The sequence below is a fragment of the Lactuca virosa genome, chromosome 2 (genome assembly GCF_052849685.1).
Source record: "Lactuca virosa cultivar CGN04683 chromosome 2, Lactuca_virosa_CGN04683_v6, whole genome shotgun sequence".
In the NCBI taxonomy this organism is placed as follows: domain Eukaryota; kingdom Viridiplantae; phylum Streptophyta; class Magnoliopsida; order Asterales; family Asteraceae; genus Lactuca; species Lactuca virosa.
In genome coordinates this window covers 204,160,616-204,177,152 of record NC_136427.1, presented here as the reverse complement: position 1 = coordinate 204,177,152, position 16,537 = coordinate 204,160,616, and the positions used below count along the sequence as shown (strand labels likewise).

Below are 16,537 nucleotides of genomic sequence, written 5' to 3'. Positions count from 1 at the left end.
ACTTCTCTTCCTAAAAGTCAAACCCAATTTCAACAATAGACCAAGAACACCTTCTCCAATATTCAAGCACAAATTGGAGACTTGGCCACCGCTCTCAACAAGATGGAACAAAGGGGTAAACTTCCATCTCAAACCGAGAAGAACCCCAATGTGAGTGCAATAACCTTGCGAAGTGGGAAAACACTTGGAAAAAGTAACCCTAAAAGAGTTTCAAGAGAAGATGAAGATGAAGTTATTATTTTTGAACCTTTGAAAGTTGTAGTTCCTCCAAAGGAACCGGTTGTGCCAACCAACGATCAACCCGACTCTTCCAACAAGAACATCAAGCCATTGGTCATACCACCACCTTTCCCATCCCGATTAGCTCCATCAAAGAAACAAGAGGAAGAGAAGGAGTTTCTTGAGACTTTCCGCAAGGTCCAAATCAACATTTCACTATTAGATGCCATAAAGCAAATTTCGCGCTATGCCAAGTTTCTTAAAGATTTGTGCACTAATAAGAGGAAATTTAAGGCGAATGAAAATATTCAAGTCAATGCAAATGTGTCCGCGGTTATCCAAAAGAAGTTACCACCCAAATGCAAGGACCCGTGAATGTTTTCTATCCCATGTACCATTGGTGATTTGCATGTCGAAAGTGTCATGCTAGATCTTGGAGCCTCAATAAATGTGATGTCATACTCGGTTTTTCAATCTCTCAATGTTGGACCTTTGGAAGAAACCGGCGTGATAATTCAGTTGGCGGACAAGTCAAGTGTATTTCCAAGAGGCGTGTTGGAGGATGTACTAGTGCAAGTCAATCAACTAGTATTTCCCGCGGACTTCTATGTCATTGACCTTGAAGAGAAGACTCTGTCCAAGTCATCTATAATCCTTCTTGGAAGACCCTTCATGAATACCACTCACACGATTATTGATGTCCATAATAGGAAGATCACCATGGAGTTTGATGGAGAGACCATTTACTTCAACATCTTTGAAGCAATGAGATATCCTAGCAACATTTCTCCATTGTAGCGGGTTGATGTGATTGAGCCAATCACCCAAGAATTATTCGAGTTATCAAATGGGGATATTTTTTGAAGATGGTGCTCAACATGAGTCTTGATGGTGAAAGTTTGAAGAATACATTGGATATGTATACATTGGACTTTGAAGTTGAAGAGATTGTGAAAACTTTAGAAGTTAACAATTCCACAAAGAAGGATGTTTCTCAAATTGCCTTATCTCATTCTCCAAACAAGATGCCATCTTCCATAATCCACCCACCCACACTTGACTTAAAAGTCTTACCTAGCCATTTGAAATATGCTTATCTAGGTCAAGATGAAACTCTATCGGTGATCATCTCTTCTCAATTGAAATACTTTGAAGAAAACTAATTGATTGAAGTCTTGAAAGATCATAAAGAGGCCATGGGGTGGACAATAGCGGACATTAAAGGGATAAGTCCTAATGTATGCACTCACAAGATCCTCATGGAAGATGATTGTAAACCTAGAAGAGAAGCTCAAAGAAGATTAAATCCTCCTATGATGGAAGTTGTCAAGAAAGAGATAATCAAGCTCCTTGATACGGACATGATTTACCCCATTTCCGACTCCAAATGGGTTAGTCCGGTTCAAGTGGTTCCCAAGAAAACGGGAATCACAGTTGTTGAAAACAACAAGGGCGTAATGGTACCCACTCGAGTTCAAAATGGATGGAGGGTGTGAATTGATTACAGAAAATTTAATTCCAGCACGCAAAAAGATCATTTTCCCCTTCCGTTCATCGACCAAATGCTCGAGCGATTGGCGGGCAAATCGCATTATTGTTGCCTCGATGGATACTCGGGTTTTCATCAAATACTCGTTGCCCCCGAAGATCAAGACAAGACGACTTTTATGCCCTTTCGGTATGTTTGCCTACAAGCAGATGCCATTTGGATTATGCAATGCCCCCGCCACATTCCAACGATGCATGGTGAGCATCTTTTCCGAGTATGTAGAAAATATAATTGAGGTGTTCATGGATGACTTCACCGTCTATGGCAATTCGTTTGATGAATGCTTGGATAACCTTAAGAAGATTTTGAAAAGGTGCATTGAGAAGAAGTTGGTGTTAAACTTTGAGAAATGTCACTTCATGGTCAATCAAGGCATCATCTTGGGACACACTATCTCCAACAAGGGAGTTGAAGTTGATAAAGCCAAAATTGATGTCATACAAACCCTTCCTTACCCAACATGTGTTAGAGAAGTGAGATCTTTCTTGGGTCATGCGGGATTCTATAGAAGATTTATCAAAGATTTCTCGAAGATCACGCGACCAATGTGCCTCTTTCTTCAAAAAGATGTTCACTTTGACTTCAATGTAGCATGTCAAGAAGCCTTTGAAAAACTTAAAGACTTGCTCACCTACGGTCCAATAATCCAACCTCCAAATTGGGAGCTTCCTTTTGAAATCATGTGCGATGCAAGCAATTTCGCCATTGGAGCGGTTTTAGGTCAAAAGGAAGGCAAAGCATCACACGTCATCTACTATGCATCCAAAACCTTGGATAATGCTCAAGCCAATTATTCCACCACCGAGAAGGAACTTCTAGCCATTGTTTTCGCATTAGAAAATTTTCGACAATACCTTCTCGGGACAAAAGTGATTGTATACTCCGACCATGCCGCCTTGAAGTATCTCATGACCAAGAAAGATTCCAAACCACGGTTGATTCGGTGGATTCTTCTTTTACAAGAATTTGATCTTGATATTAAGGACAAAAGTGGTGCCGAAAACCTAGTCGTGGATCACTTAAGCCGGTTGAATATTGGTGGTTCTTCTTCTTCCATTCTTGATGAATTTCCAGACGAACACCTCTTCTACATTTCCAACGCCATTCCCTGGTATGCGGATATTGTGAATTACTTGGTTACTAAAGAAATTCCCCACGCATTTACCAAGTACCAAAAAGCCAAGTTGAAGAGTGATTCCAAATACTATGTATGGGACGACCCTTATCTTTGGAAACATTGTTCGGATCAACTAATACGGAGGTGTGTTCACCAAAATGAGGTCGAGTCTATCTTGAAGTTTTGCCATGAGTATGCATGCGGAGGACATTTTGGTCAAAACAAAACCATGCGAAAGGTGCTAGAATGTGGACTGTATTGGCCAACAATGTCAAGAGATACTTATCTATTTTGCAAGAGTTGTGATAGATGTCAAAGAATGGGAACCATATCCATGAAGAAAGAAATGATTCAAAGCCCTATCCTCATCTGTGAGATCTTTGATGTATGGGGAATCGACTTCATGGGCCCATTCCCCGTATCTTTCGGTTATACTTATATACTCTTGGCGGTTGACTACGTCTCAAAGTGGGTGGAAGCAAAGGCTACAAGGCATGATGATTCTAAAACTGTAATTGACTTCTTGAAGTCAAACATTTTCGCAAGATATGGTGTACCGAGAGCCTTGGTGAGTGATAGGGGCACTCATTTTTGCAATAAAATGATGGAAGCCATGATGAAGAGATATGGTGTCACACACCGGATTTCAACCGCCTACCATCCACAAACAAATGGCCAAGCCGAAGTGTCAAATCGAGAAGTCAAACAAATTCTTGAAAAGACGGTCAACACCACACGAAAAGATTGGAGCTTGAAGTTAGAAGATGCATTGTGGGCGTATCGAACCGCCTATAAAACTCCAATTGGCATGTCTCCATTCCGCCTCGTCTATGGAAAGTCTTGTCATTTACCGGTGGAATTGGAACATAAGGCATATTGGGCGGTTAAAAAGTGTAACTTCAATATTGAAGAAACCGGGAAGCACCGAAAGATGCAACTTCAAGAAATCGAAGAGTTAAGGAACGAGTCTTATGAAAATGCAAGCATGTACAAAAACAAGACAAAAGCGTTTCACGACAAGCATATCACTCGAAAGCATTTTATTGCGGGCCAAAAAGTTCTTCTTTATCATTCACGCTTAAAGCTATTCCCGGGAAAGTTGCGATCTCGATGGCACGGACTTTTTATTGTTATAAAAGTGTTTGAACACGGTGCAGTTGAAATTAAGAGTTTGGAAACGACTCAAATATTCAAAGTGAATGGGCATCGTTTGAAACCATTTTATGAAGGCTTTGATAAGGGAGAATTTGACAATGTAACATTGGAAACTCCGATTTACGAAGGTTGACGGAAGCGGGGCTATGTCTTGGCAAAGACGTTAAATAAATACATCATACAATAATAATCTCCGTTTGAAATTTTGGTGTTTCTAAGATTTAAAAAAAAAAGTTGCGCGGGTGCCCGCGCAAAGTGTTGCGCGACCCAGACCCAGCTGCGCAATTTTCGACCTTTAAATTACTCCCACATGGGCGCTCCCTCTCTATCCTACTCCCCACTTAATTCCGACCACCCCCCATCCCATTTATCCACCGGTAAACTACAAGACGCCACCACCCTCTACCTCGCCGGAAAACCGACTAAGCTCCATTCCGCCGCCACCTTCCATCAAATTCCAATTTTTCTTGGGGCATTCTTCACCAAACACAACTACCCACACCGATCTATTGTTAATTCGGGGAAATCTCGTCGCCGGAAAACCCTAGATCCGCCACCGGCCGCCGTCTGCCGCCGCCGCCACTCATTTTGACCCAAAATTTCAAAATTTCTTGTTTCTCACCAAAGTTTCAAAAGATTCAATCTTGCGGGTCAAATTCAAGCCTGGGGTGCGATTTTAGCGGATTTCTTTTCGGGTTTCGACACTCGAAATTGGTACATTTCTTTTAATTTTATTGCATCCAATTTCTAATTTCAATAGGCTTGTGCTATGCATTAGGTTGATTAGAATTAGACTTAGTTTGCTTTGAATTGATTGGATTGCATTGAATTGTGCCAAATTGCAAGTTTGGAATATTTGCCCGGTATATATTTTTGTTATTTGGTTTGATTGGGTTCCTTGGGGATATACTTCACGTCTTGATTTTGGATGGCGGGGTTGTCAGTACATATTTGGAATCTCTTAGAGCTAGCTTATTATGGGGAGGCAATGCACTTTAATGGAAAATATATGGGGCATAATGGGATGCAAATTATGGCTTGGAGGTTGGTTTCCTTGATGCTTTTAATAGAGATTTGATTTATAAATGGAAATGGATTTACGATAATAAGTCATTTGGTGTAAAGTCATAAAATCCATTGAAGGGATGCAGGTCTTGGATACCTTTAAACCTTGGCTTCGAAAAAAAAAAGGTTTTGGGGGAAGATGGTTGGCACGATTAATGATCTTCAGGAAAATAATATTGTTTCGGTTAATGTAATTTGGAAAAAGGTGGGCAATGGTTCGAGTACTCGTTTTTGGAAAGATAGATGAATCCGTGACAATCCGTTAATGATTACTTTTCCTAGCCTTTTCTTGTTGGAAATGAAAAAGGACAAATTGGATTACCTCATAAAAAACAAATGAAATGGTGAAAATTATAGTTGGAACTTGAGACATACGATTAGGGGTGGATTGGAACAAGCTCAAATGAATGGAATGTTGGAGACCTTTCACAAATTTTAGCCCCTTCAAAAGCATGAATCTATTCCTTTTGCTTTGTAATTTCTTTATTAATTCTAAATGTACAATATGTTTGATTGTGGTTTCTTCCAAGAGATGCTGTTATTGACAATTGTTATTATTGTTCTGTAAAATGAATGTTTTATTTTAATAAAAGTTTAGGTGACTGTCTATGTTAACTTTATGGATTAATCACATTGTCTAAGGTTAAAAGTTCTATTATATATTTATATATTTAGTCAAACTTGGTTCGAGTCAAATATGTTGAAAGGTAGACAATGCATTTCAACATTTACATTTTTAATTATTTTTGCGTGCATACTTAAAAATATATTTAAGATGTTTCTCATTTAAACACCAAACAACCTCTAAATTGTAGATCGAGTATTTTTCATATGTTTCTTGCAAATTTGGTATTTAAATATCTAAGGTGAGTTAAACGAATCAATTAAGTAATTTTCAATAAGTTAAAAACAGTTTTTAAATATTATTATAAAAAATATATTGTTTTATTAATAAGGAATTTTTTATCTTTCTTTTTTTAAAATAATTCAAATGTTAAGTATGTTAAGTTAGTTATGTTTATAAACTATAAAGTTTATTACTATTTCATCATGTGGCTGTAGTTTAGTGGTAAGAATTCCACGTTGTGGCCGTGGAGACCTGGGCTCGAATCCCAGCAGCCACACATTTTTTTTGCCTGCTTCAACATTATAGATGATCGATCGCCTATTCGTTATTAGGTAGGCAATTAATTACAAGGAATAATCTTCAAAATTTTGTTGTTAAACTTGAATTATGAATCCTAATTTAAGCTTTTGATATCCTGAAAAATTCCATGGATATTAAGAACAAAACGAGAGATGTAACAAAGGCATTATGGGTGAAAATATCTATGATCTCGTATTATTGATTATAGGTTTTCATCATAAAATAACAACTTAAGATCTGCTTTCTTAGATGAAATAGAATATCCGATGAATGGAATGGATAGAATAAGGGTTTATTTGGATGGATAGAATAAAATGATAAATAAATGGAATGGATGAAGTAATGGAATTGATCGTTATGCTTCCATTGTCGTATTTGGTTATACAGTCCCAGGAATGTAATGAATCAATCATTGATCCATATTGTTTGTTAGGTAGGAAAACACATTGGAATGAAATGAAAATAGTTGGGGACTATAAAAAATATCCTCATATAGTAAAATGCATATTAAATACAAGATTAACATTATCATGTAAAAAGTTTAAATTCGTATTTAATAATGCAGATTAAATGAATAAAAAAATTACAATTATCACATTAACATAAATATACTTATACGAAGATTGATGTTTTTTATATTAACACTATAAAAAAATTAATATGATATTTGATTATTCAAGATAAATTACACATATTACAAAAACTGCAATTTGGGTTCTCCATGACATGTTTAGAAGATATTGCTCTATCATGCGGCAAATTGTCTAAACCATGACTTGCAATGAATTAATAAATAACATCGGTTTGAATACTCAATCCTTAGAACTTAGTATAAATAATAATAAACAATATCGAAACTAAGAATGTAATATAGCAGCAAAATGATATATTGTAATCACAAACACACAAAGGTGATAGTGATGACAAGTTACATACTTACAGTAGCTTTCATGAGGTTTCTTCACAAATGGATTGTTTTCACAAAGATGTGTTGATTGAAGAAAGCCCATATGTATTGTCAATTTTGTTCTCAAAAGCCCCAACGATTGGAATTTATTTGTTTGTTACTTCCTTTTAAATAAAAAAAAACATTGAACTCATTCAACCATTTTATCAAACACTTCGTATGCATTGTAAAAACACAAAAAAATATTGAAAGGATTAATCATCTCCTCATAATCTAAAATAGAATTTAGTTGAAGATGAGTAAGAGCAAGCACAATAGTCAATAACTTGTTGCATGCATTGATGATTGATTGATTGATATATAATGTTCTAAAGTTTCCTTGGAATCACAATAATAGTAGTCTTGTCTAAACATTTTACTAAATAACCAACCAGGATACACAAAACTAATAACGACCGACCTAGAAAATAAATAAATAGGGAGTGTCAATCTTCATAAACATAAAGTAGAGTAGAGTAGAGTAGAGTAGAGAGAGCGCATCAAATAGAAAACGACAAATACAAAGTCTTGGTTTTGGGTTTGGTTTTTTCTCAAAAATCAAGTGAACCCATGGAAGGAGGCAATCCAGATAGCTCTCTCCCCCCATGCCCATGTCCATGGCCATCATTCCCAATTCTTTCTCCTCCACCTCCTCCTGAGTTTTGAGTAAACGACTCCAACTCTTGCTTCCCAAGTTTCAACACGTCTTCAGGAGAAAGTATCTTGATATACCACACACTATTTACAAATGCCCTACAACACACAAACAAACAATAATTAAATAAATAATTGATAATTGATGATGGATGATGATGGATGAAACATAAACATACTCCCAGGGTCCGTCTCCAAGGAGAAGAACATCATTCTCCCTGTCAACGAATACAAGCTGCCAGCCTGATCTTTGAGGGTCTTGAAGCAGCCCCTCAACATTGAACATCTGTTCCAGTTCCTCTTTCAGCTCTGGGTAGCTGTGAAACCGGCTGATGTCCAGCGACCTCCCCACCGAACCTGATTTGTATACCTACACCCACCCATTGTCAAAATGACCAAACTACCCTTTAATCATTTATTTACTTTATATGTTAATTATATGTAAAATTGTGTTACCTTGACAAACGTGCGATTAGGGTTTGGTGGGTCAATTTGTGCTCCTGTTGTAGCATGCAGCAGCTCAGAAGAGTCCTGCATGTACCCAAAGTAAGAAGCCGGTGATGCCATTGCCATGGTCATGGTGGTGGTGGTGGTGGTGGCTATGTCAGTTTCCTGTAAAAGCCCAGAAGAATCAATATTCGTTCCACCAAATAACCCCTGTGTCTGTGTATCCAAACTTGAAGCTTCTTCAACATTCTTCTCTTGATATGACAATGATGGAGCAGGTGAAGAAGAAGACAAATTGGGTTGTGATTGACCAAACCTCGAAACCCAAGACTGCTGGTTTTGGTTCTGCTCGGTCAGCGTGGGCCCCGCCCTAGAAAAACTCAAAAGATTCCCGCTTCCTTCAGATGTTATTAAAGAACCCAACATGTTTTGCATTGAAGGAGGGGTAAATTTGGTATTCGGGTCCATAAAAGCATGCGATTGTGGCCTCTCATGGTGTTGAAGCAAGTAAGATTCCGGATACGAACTCGGTTGTTGTTGGTGTTGATGTTGTGGTTGTGGTTGTGGTTGTGGTTGTTCTTCTGGTTGAGTGTTGACTTGTTGGATTTGGGTTTGACCATGGACGAATTGTTGAGGGATTAGTTGTTGTGATTGTTGGAAAAGTGGATTAGAAGTGCCTGAAGGACTATACTGGATTTGTTGTTGTTGTTGTTGTTGTTGTTGGAATTGGAGTATTTGTTGTTTCAAAGCATCTCCACTTCCAAGATTCTGTAAACCTGCAGCTAATGCAGCTTGGTATTGCTGATTCAGATTACTTTGAAGAAAAGACGGATCTACCCTTTGTTGCATCCATGGAAACATGCCAACAGATTGGAAGTTTAGAGAATTCAATCCTTGTTCCCCTGCTTCGCCTCTCATCCATGTCATCCCATTAACCCCATCATCTCTACTATCTGTTGCAAAAAAAATTAAATATAAATATATTAAGTTAATATAGTGTTACTTATTGTTTGCAAGTTATACCTTGAAAAGATGAAGCTCCGGGATACCAGGGGCGTTTTAGGCGAAGTGGGAAAAGTGATGGATACATGGGAAAAGTAGTTAGTGGTTCAATTTCCCATAATGAGACACGTGGCTGCCTCTCACCTGCTGTTGATTCATCCCATCCAACCTACAACAAAAAAAAAAAAGATTATATTAATTAAAAATTGAAGAAAAAAAAAACGATTAATAAATAATATTGACTAAAGTAAATTAATTACCTTTACAGATCTCCAATGAGAATTCTGCCAACGAACAGGATCCAAATCACCAATTCCAGTAATTGTACCCATGTATCTATACACAACATTAAGACTCGTCAAATAAGATTTTACTTTTATATTTTTGTAGCATTTTATTTTTAGTTTTACCTTCGAACACTTGATTCTTCAGTTTCAAAAAGCATGCGGAAACGCATCCCAACAGAAACACGCGTATGATACACAGCTTTCACATATTTCGAAAGAGGAATAACAAATTCACATGGACTCGCCCTAAATACAATAATATTTATTTAAATTAAGTAACAAAATAATAAAATAAAAACTTTTGAATATTTATTATTGTTACCTTGGATTATAAAAAATTGTGAAACAACTATTTGTAGCAGCTGCATGAGCAGCAGCAGCAAGGAGCCCAATGTGCATACTATCACTTGATAGAACGGATGATGGCATTACAGTTTGTGGACGTGTTGCTCTACGTATCCCCAAAAGTAGTTGATTTTTTTCATTCCTGATTCATAAAAAATAAAAAAAGATTTTGATACGTGGATTTTCATTTTAATAAATAATAAATAATAAATGAATAATACCAGATGAAAAGAACAGAATCCCCTGCAACAAGTCTTTTTGCACTAACGAATACACTCCACCCTGTGGTAAGAAGGTGACGTTTTGGTTGCCCTGTAACATCAATAAAAAAAAAAAAAAAAAAAAATCGGATAATTAGATGCATGTTAGAGAATGAAGCTTGAAATGATGTAAAATGACTAAAATACCCACCGCGAAAAATATGCCTGAACTTCCATTCAACATCATGGAGATCTCTTGCGATAAGTTCTTGGGCGGGTGGTTGTTGAGAGAAATCCTGGAAACGAAAACAGAGTGTGAATGTGTGTGGGTTTTTTTTTATATTTGTGTGTTGTGGATATAGAAGGGTAGAAGCGTAATTTCACACCAATGGAGGGAAGACTTTTTCAGCTGCACGACGAGGAACAGAGAATCCTCCATGGGTACTGGTATCACTTGCTGTTAATGTCTTGCAAAAGTAATTAGTTGGCTGTCTGCTTGGTGTGCCCAACTCAACAGGTAGAAATGTGTCCTTTTGTTCTTGCTAACAAATATATATAAAAAAAATTAACTTTTTGAAACTGTAAATTACAAATTTGAAGAGTTTTTAACACAAGATTTTACCGGGGTCAAGGGCTGCAATGTCATTTGGGCGTACACCTCATCTGTTTCAACATCCGCCTGAATTTACAGAAATCGCAAATCTTTTTGATAAGTTTTGAGTAGTATGAATGTATAAACTATAACGATTAAGAAAATCAAAGTGAGAAACTCACATGCATTGTGACATTGTGGAGTTGACAGATCAATTGGGGAGGCAAGCTTGGGTAATTCGGTATATGAGCATCGATTTCTTTATTTGTAGTGGCAGCAACCTGGCTTTTTCGGTTTCAATTAAGATCAATTAATAGAAGATTGATTGATTAAGTAGCAAATTCGGGATGAAAATTGAAAATTGAAACGATTGTGAAATTGAAATGGAGATCAAGTGTTGAAAGTTGAAAGTTGAAACCTGTTCGCTATGGCCTTGAGGGAAGTAAACGACTCGACTGCCAACTATTGGTAGGGAGACAAGGGGGCCAGCACAAGCGTGCCATAGCTCTGAATTCAAGCATTTCTTTTCTCCTTTCATGGGAAATGAGAAATAAATTAACCCTAATTAATCGAGAAACATCGACAAAAAAGAATGTCTACAAAGATATGGAATGTAGAAGAAGAATAAATGAAAAGGAGACACACATGTAAAGTCAGATTAAAAAAAGGGAAAATCAAGAAGAAAGATTTGAAGGAGATACCTTCATGAGGCTGCTGACCCAACCCTGATGTTGAAAGCTTCATATTTTATCTAAACCCTTTAGATTATTATATAGATATATTTAATAATGATAGTATACAATCTTCGAATTCTAAATCATAACTCGACAAATCACGATTGATCAAGCAAAAACCCCACCCCCCACCCCCGAAATCCAAATTCCCCCCTTTAACTTTCAGCTTAACCTCTTCTTCCTCACTCTGAAACATGTAATTTTGACATGCATTATTCCGCAATTAAACCTCCCCCACATAACTAAAATCGCAGACATACAAACCCAAACTCAAAACCCTAACCCTAACCCAGCTCAGTAAACCACTGATTCTTCTTCTTCTTCCCAAACACCGCCATGAAAAACCCTTCTCTTACCAACTTTTTCCCCAATCGCTATCGAGCTGATAAAAAACAAATAGAAAAAAACGGAAAAGAAAGATGGAGGGTGACGCAGTGGAAGCTTTTATACACGGCACCCGGCCCGACCGTAGGCGACCTGAAGAGCAGTAGAGAGAGAAATAGAGAGAGAGAGAGAGAGAGAGAGAAATAAAAACGATGAGAGAGAAATAGGTGATGAAACGATATATATGAGAGTGTATGTATGTATGAATCTATAGCAATCAGAAGCATACTACGAGAGAGAGAGAGAGGAAAGAGAAGAAGAGGGAAAAAGATGTGATCATGGCCGTAGGGAAGACCGTACCTGGAGATCGTAACCGTTGATTTTGGAGTGACATGACAGTAGGCATGTGCGACCATCCTTCAGTGGTCGTTGTCAGAGTACGAACCTTTGAATTTTATATAAAATAAAAATGAAATTTTTTGCAGAGAGAGAAAGAAAGAGAAAGCGTGTAATGAATGGAGAGAGAGAAGGTGAATGAGGGCGTGAGGATCGAAGAGAGAGAGAGAGAAGAGAGATATTTTTGTTTAATAATTGGATTTGAATTTTTGCTTTTGGGGCCATACCGAAATTATTAATCTCTTCCGAGCTTTTCCATTGCATATTTGCATTTCATCCTCCTCCGCCACCGTTAATACTTAATACCACCGCCATAATCCTCATCTTCAACTCAAAATAATGAAATATACCACTCCATTCTTCCTATTGAATGCAACCAATTCTATTTATTTCAAACAATTTGATATATTGATTTTCTTTATCTGTCTTCAGATTAATACAATATTTTTTGTTGATCATAAAAAAATATATATAAAAATAAAAGAGATTGTAGAGATGGTGTTAGAAATTTGGGGTCATAACAATATCAATATACATAGATATCTTGGATTGTGATTGCAATTATTTTTCAAATTCTGTGATTTCGACCTTATAGCATGGGCCCGGTCGGTATCACGAAATCAAATTTGGGATAATACAAATAATTTCAATTTAGAAGTCAGATCATTTCTAAATCAGAAATATATGATATACCTTGTTGTTTTTGTGTTCTAGAGAGATAGAATGAATCAAAATACAATTTCGTGTATGAAAGTTCCAACCCTTTTTCTGAACTAGAGAATGATTCTTATACTAGAGGGAAAAGTAGTTAAACGGAAGTTGCATCTTTTTGGCGCCAAAAATTGTTGGTTATTAAGACATAACCATCGCCAGGGGCTCTGTCCCTTGGACCCCGCTAGGGGCGCTGCACCTAGACCCTGCCAAGAGGCTACAGCCCCTTTGAACCTTGCATATAGGAGAGCTGCCCTTGGACCCCCGTATTCCCAAGTTCACAATTGTCACACCGAGTGTGCACCCCGCACCTCCAAGCTCAATTAGTAAATGAAGCTCAACCTATCTTAATATTAATAATAATTACACCAAAATATGTCACATTCTGAACGAATGTTGTGTCTTACTTTCCATTCTTTACCAGGCTTCAAACGAGTTTCCAATCTTCACCAAGCTTCTTTTTCTTTACTTGGGATGTGTTTGGCGTGCCACAGCTAGCTTATTTTTCGACCTTTTTTATGTTGTCGTGTTTGGTAAGCCAAAAAGTAGCTTATAAGCTAGCTTTTTGAAAAGCTACTTAGGCTGTGTTTGGCGCGCCACAGCTAGCTGATAAACTAGCTTATTTTTCGAGCTTTTTTATGTTGTCGTGTTTGGTAAGCCAAAAAGTAGCTTATAAGTTAGTTTTTTGAAAAAGCTACTTAGACTAGCTTTTTAGGAGCTTTTTTAAAATTTTCCAAATACACCCCTTAATTAATTATAGAAACACATACTATTACATGTCCTTTTATGTAATTTTATATATTTCAGCTAGCTTTTCAGCTAGTTTTATCAAACGTTATTTTTTATCAGCTAGTTTTTCAGCTATCAGCTAGCTTTTTATTTAACAGCTAGTTTTTCAGCTATCAGCTAGCTTTTCAGTTAACAGCTAGTTTTTCAGCTAGTCCGCCAAACATAGCCTTAGACTAGCTTTTAAGGAGCTTTTTAAAAAAATTTCAAATACACCCCTTAATTATTTATAGAAACACATACTCTTACATGTCCTTTTATTTAATTTTATATATTTCAACTAACTTTTCAGCTAATTTTACCAAACGTTATTTTTTATCAGCTAGCTTTTAATTTAACAGCTAGCTTTTCAGCTATCCGCTAGCTTTTCAGATACCAGCTAGCTTTTTAGCTAGTACGTCAAACATAACATTGATGTTATTTCTTTCAGAATTTATAGCTTCATAAGAATGTATAACCTTCTTAAACATTGCTTCATTGTTGTAGGAACACAAAAAAAAAACATTACAATTTGCTTAAGCATGAGAATTTCTAGCCGGAGCATAAGAATTTTGTTGAGACAATTAATACGCAAACCAAAATAAAACAATATAATGTTCAATTTTAATAATCATTGTTCTAAGATCAACATACTTTACGAGATTGATGTTATGTATATTCTAGTAGAACGTGCAACTAACATATTTGTTAAAAACGTTAAAGTAACAAATTTTTTAGCCATTAATTTTCATAAAAGTGACATGCTGAAACACATTTTTTATGAAATTTCAAATCACCTAGCTTGTTATTATTTATCATCTTCTGGTTGGGGTTTTTCAACCACTAATAAATTGAAATTAAAAGTGAATTGATTTTTAATCACTTTAGCAATTAGAGAAATATAATTCAAATGGAGACTGAAGTTAGTATATTCTGATCCGAAAGGAATGCCAAATTTTAAGCCTAAAAATTAACAATTCATGTAGAAATTAAACTCGAACGCATATCAATTCAAACTTCAAAGACACCCATTTAAAATTTAAACTTACATATTTTGTAGATGAGGGAGCTTGGTTGTCATCAGGTAAGAATCACAGTTAGATTGTGTTAAACACTGCAACTTGTGATTCAGAGATATGTAATAAAGTAAAACTAATTATACCTTTAGCCTTTGGTCTCCACCAACATTTTTGATTTCGAGGATGTGCTCTTTGTCATCCAGAAGTTCCAACCTTTCTGCGCTGATAGTCGCGGGAAGACCTGATTTCACCTTCACTTCTCTAACACTTCCTATACTCACAGCATCCCCTGTTACACCACCATCATCAGTCAATCCCATGTTCTCTATTCAAACAAAATCGCATAACCACACCTCCACACTTCAGTCGTTATCTTCTAATCACCACAAGAACACCAACACCGGTTCTCACACCCAACACCACCACCAAATCAGAATCGAGGAATCAAAAGAAACGTAGGATTTGGAGGATTTTAAACATAATGGAAAAAGGAATAGTAGAACTTCTGATCGATTTTTGTAGCTGATTCCAATTTTGCAGATTACTATGGTCGGCGGCCAAGATTTGGTTTTTAGAGAAATAGGGGAACGGTTATAGATATAAATGGGGATAAATTAGGTTAAAAGTCAATCTATCGATACCATGATTATAGGTAGTATTTGTGGAAGTTATTAATCAGATTACTAAATTACCCTTATTTATTTATTTAATTATTTAATTGTTTATTTAATTTTGATTGGTCCACAATCATTCCTACATCCACACAATAATTGGTTAGAATACTTGAACCTACCTTTCTCTCTCTCTCTCTCTCTCTCTCTATATATATATATATATATATATATATATATATATATATATATATATATATATATATATATATATATATATATATATATATATATATATATATATATATATATATATATATATATATATATATATATATAGAGAGAGAGAGAGAGAGAGAGGTAAGTTCAATTGAGAAAATAAAAAAGGTTGAGAATGGGGGAATCATTCTCAGCCACTCATTTAATCTAAGCATAAAAAGACATGGTGGCAAACTTGTAAATATGTTAATAACATTCAATCTCATATACGTAACTATAGAGAATTCGATAACAGTTCGTTCATCATCAAAATTCTCCTCCAACCTTTAACAATCATCCAGATTTCTTCAACTAAACCATCATCAATGTCATCCAGTGTTAATCAATCATCGATATTCGTGGCTGGGAGGTTTGTCGTTCAAGACAGATTCGCAAACCAAATTCATCAATTTCATCGATTTCTTTGTTGAATACTCCGAATGTTCGTAGCTTGTAAGCATTTGTTAAAGTTCATAACGGATTTGGAACTGGAATTTCCCATATTCGCAAACGAACTCAGTTGGAATCGGAATTTCTTCGTTGTTCATGAAATTGGAATCGGAGTTCTGGACTCGCAGTCACAGTCGACATTGAAGGACTCGGAATCGGTACTCACAGGTTCCCAATCGGATTTTCGGAAATCAAAATCAAAATGAGAAATCGATCAGACATAGGATGTCGCATCTCAAGTCGAAATCGGAAGTATATGATGATTTGGAATTGATAACTTGAATTGGAAGTATCATGTTTTTAACATTTTTAAAAATGTTAACTTGTATGCACTCCATCTGTTTGATGAAATGCATAAACTAAATAACCACGTTATATTCACATATGAATATGTTTTCTCACCTGAATCAGTATATGATTATTAAAAACACGAAACAAATATGCAAGTCTGTATGTTATTCATATGTGAATAACATATAAAAATTATATATATTTGTGAAAATACCTTCTAATATTCATAAGTGAATATATTCACAAGTGAATA

At 36.1% G+C, this 16,537-nt stretch overlaps 1 protein-coding gene and 1 non-coding gene across 2 annotated transcripts; one reads left to right on the top strand and one right to left on the bottom strand.

The window, feature by feature from the left end:
* The first annotated feature begins 6,157 nt into the window (after positions 1–6,157).
* TRNAH-GUG (transfer RNA histidin (anticodon GUG)) lies at positions 6,158–6,229 on the top strand. Its single transcript has one exon. It is a non-coding gene; the product is annotated as a tRNA-His (tRNA).
* A 1,245-nt stretch (positions 6,230–7,474) lies between these two features.
* LOC145160049 (auxin response factor 8-like) lies at positions 7,475–12,045 on the bottom strand. The gene is made up of 14 exons (XM_079079110.1): positions 11,427–12,045; positions 11,144–11,256; positions 10,908–11,006; positions 10,756–10,812; positions 10,520–10,675; positions 10,345–10,429; positions 10,155–10,245; positions 9,911–10,075; positions 9,712–9,834; positions 9,562–9,637; positions 9,323–9,470; positions 8,309–9,252; positions 8,032–8,222; positions 7,475–7,951 (listed from the first exon to the last, which is right to left on the bottom strand). Exons 1-14 carry the CDS (start codon positions 11,467–11,469, stop codon positions 7,750–7,752), a joined length of 2,493 nt encoding a protein of 830 aa, XP_078935236.1. The 5' UTR covers positions 11,470–12,045; the 3' UTR covers positions 7,475–7,749.
* Between the last annotated feature and the right edge of the window lie 4,492 nt (positions 12,046–16,537).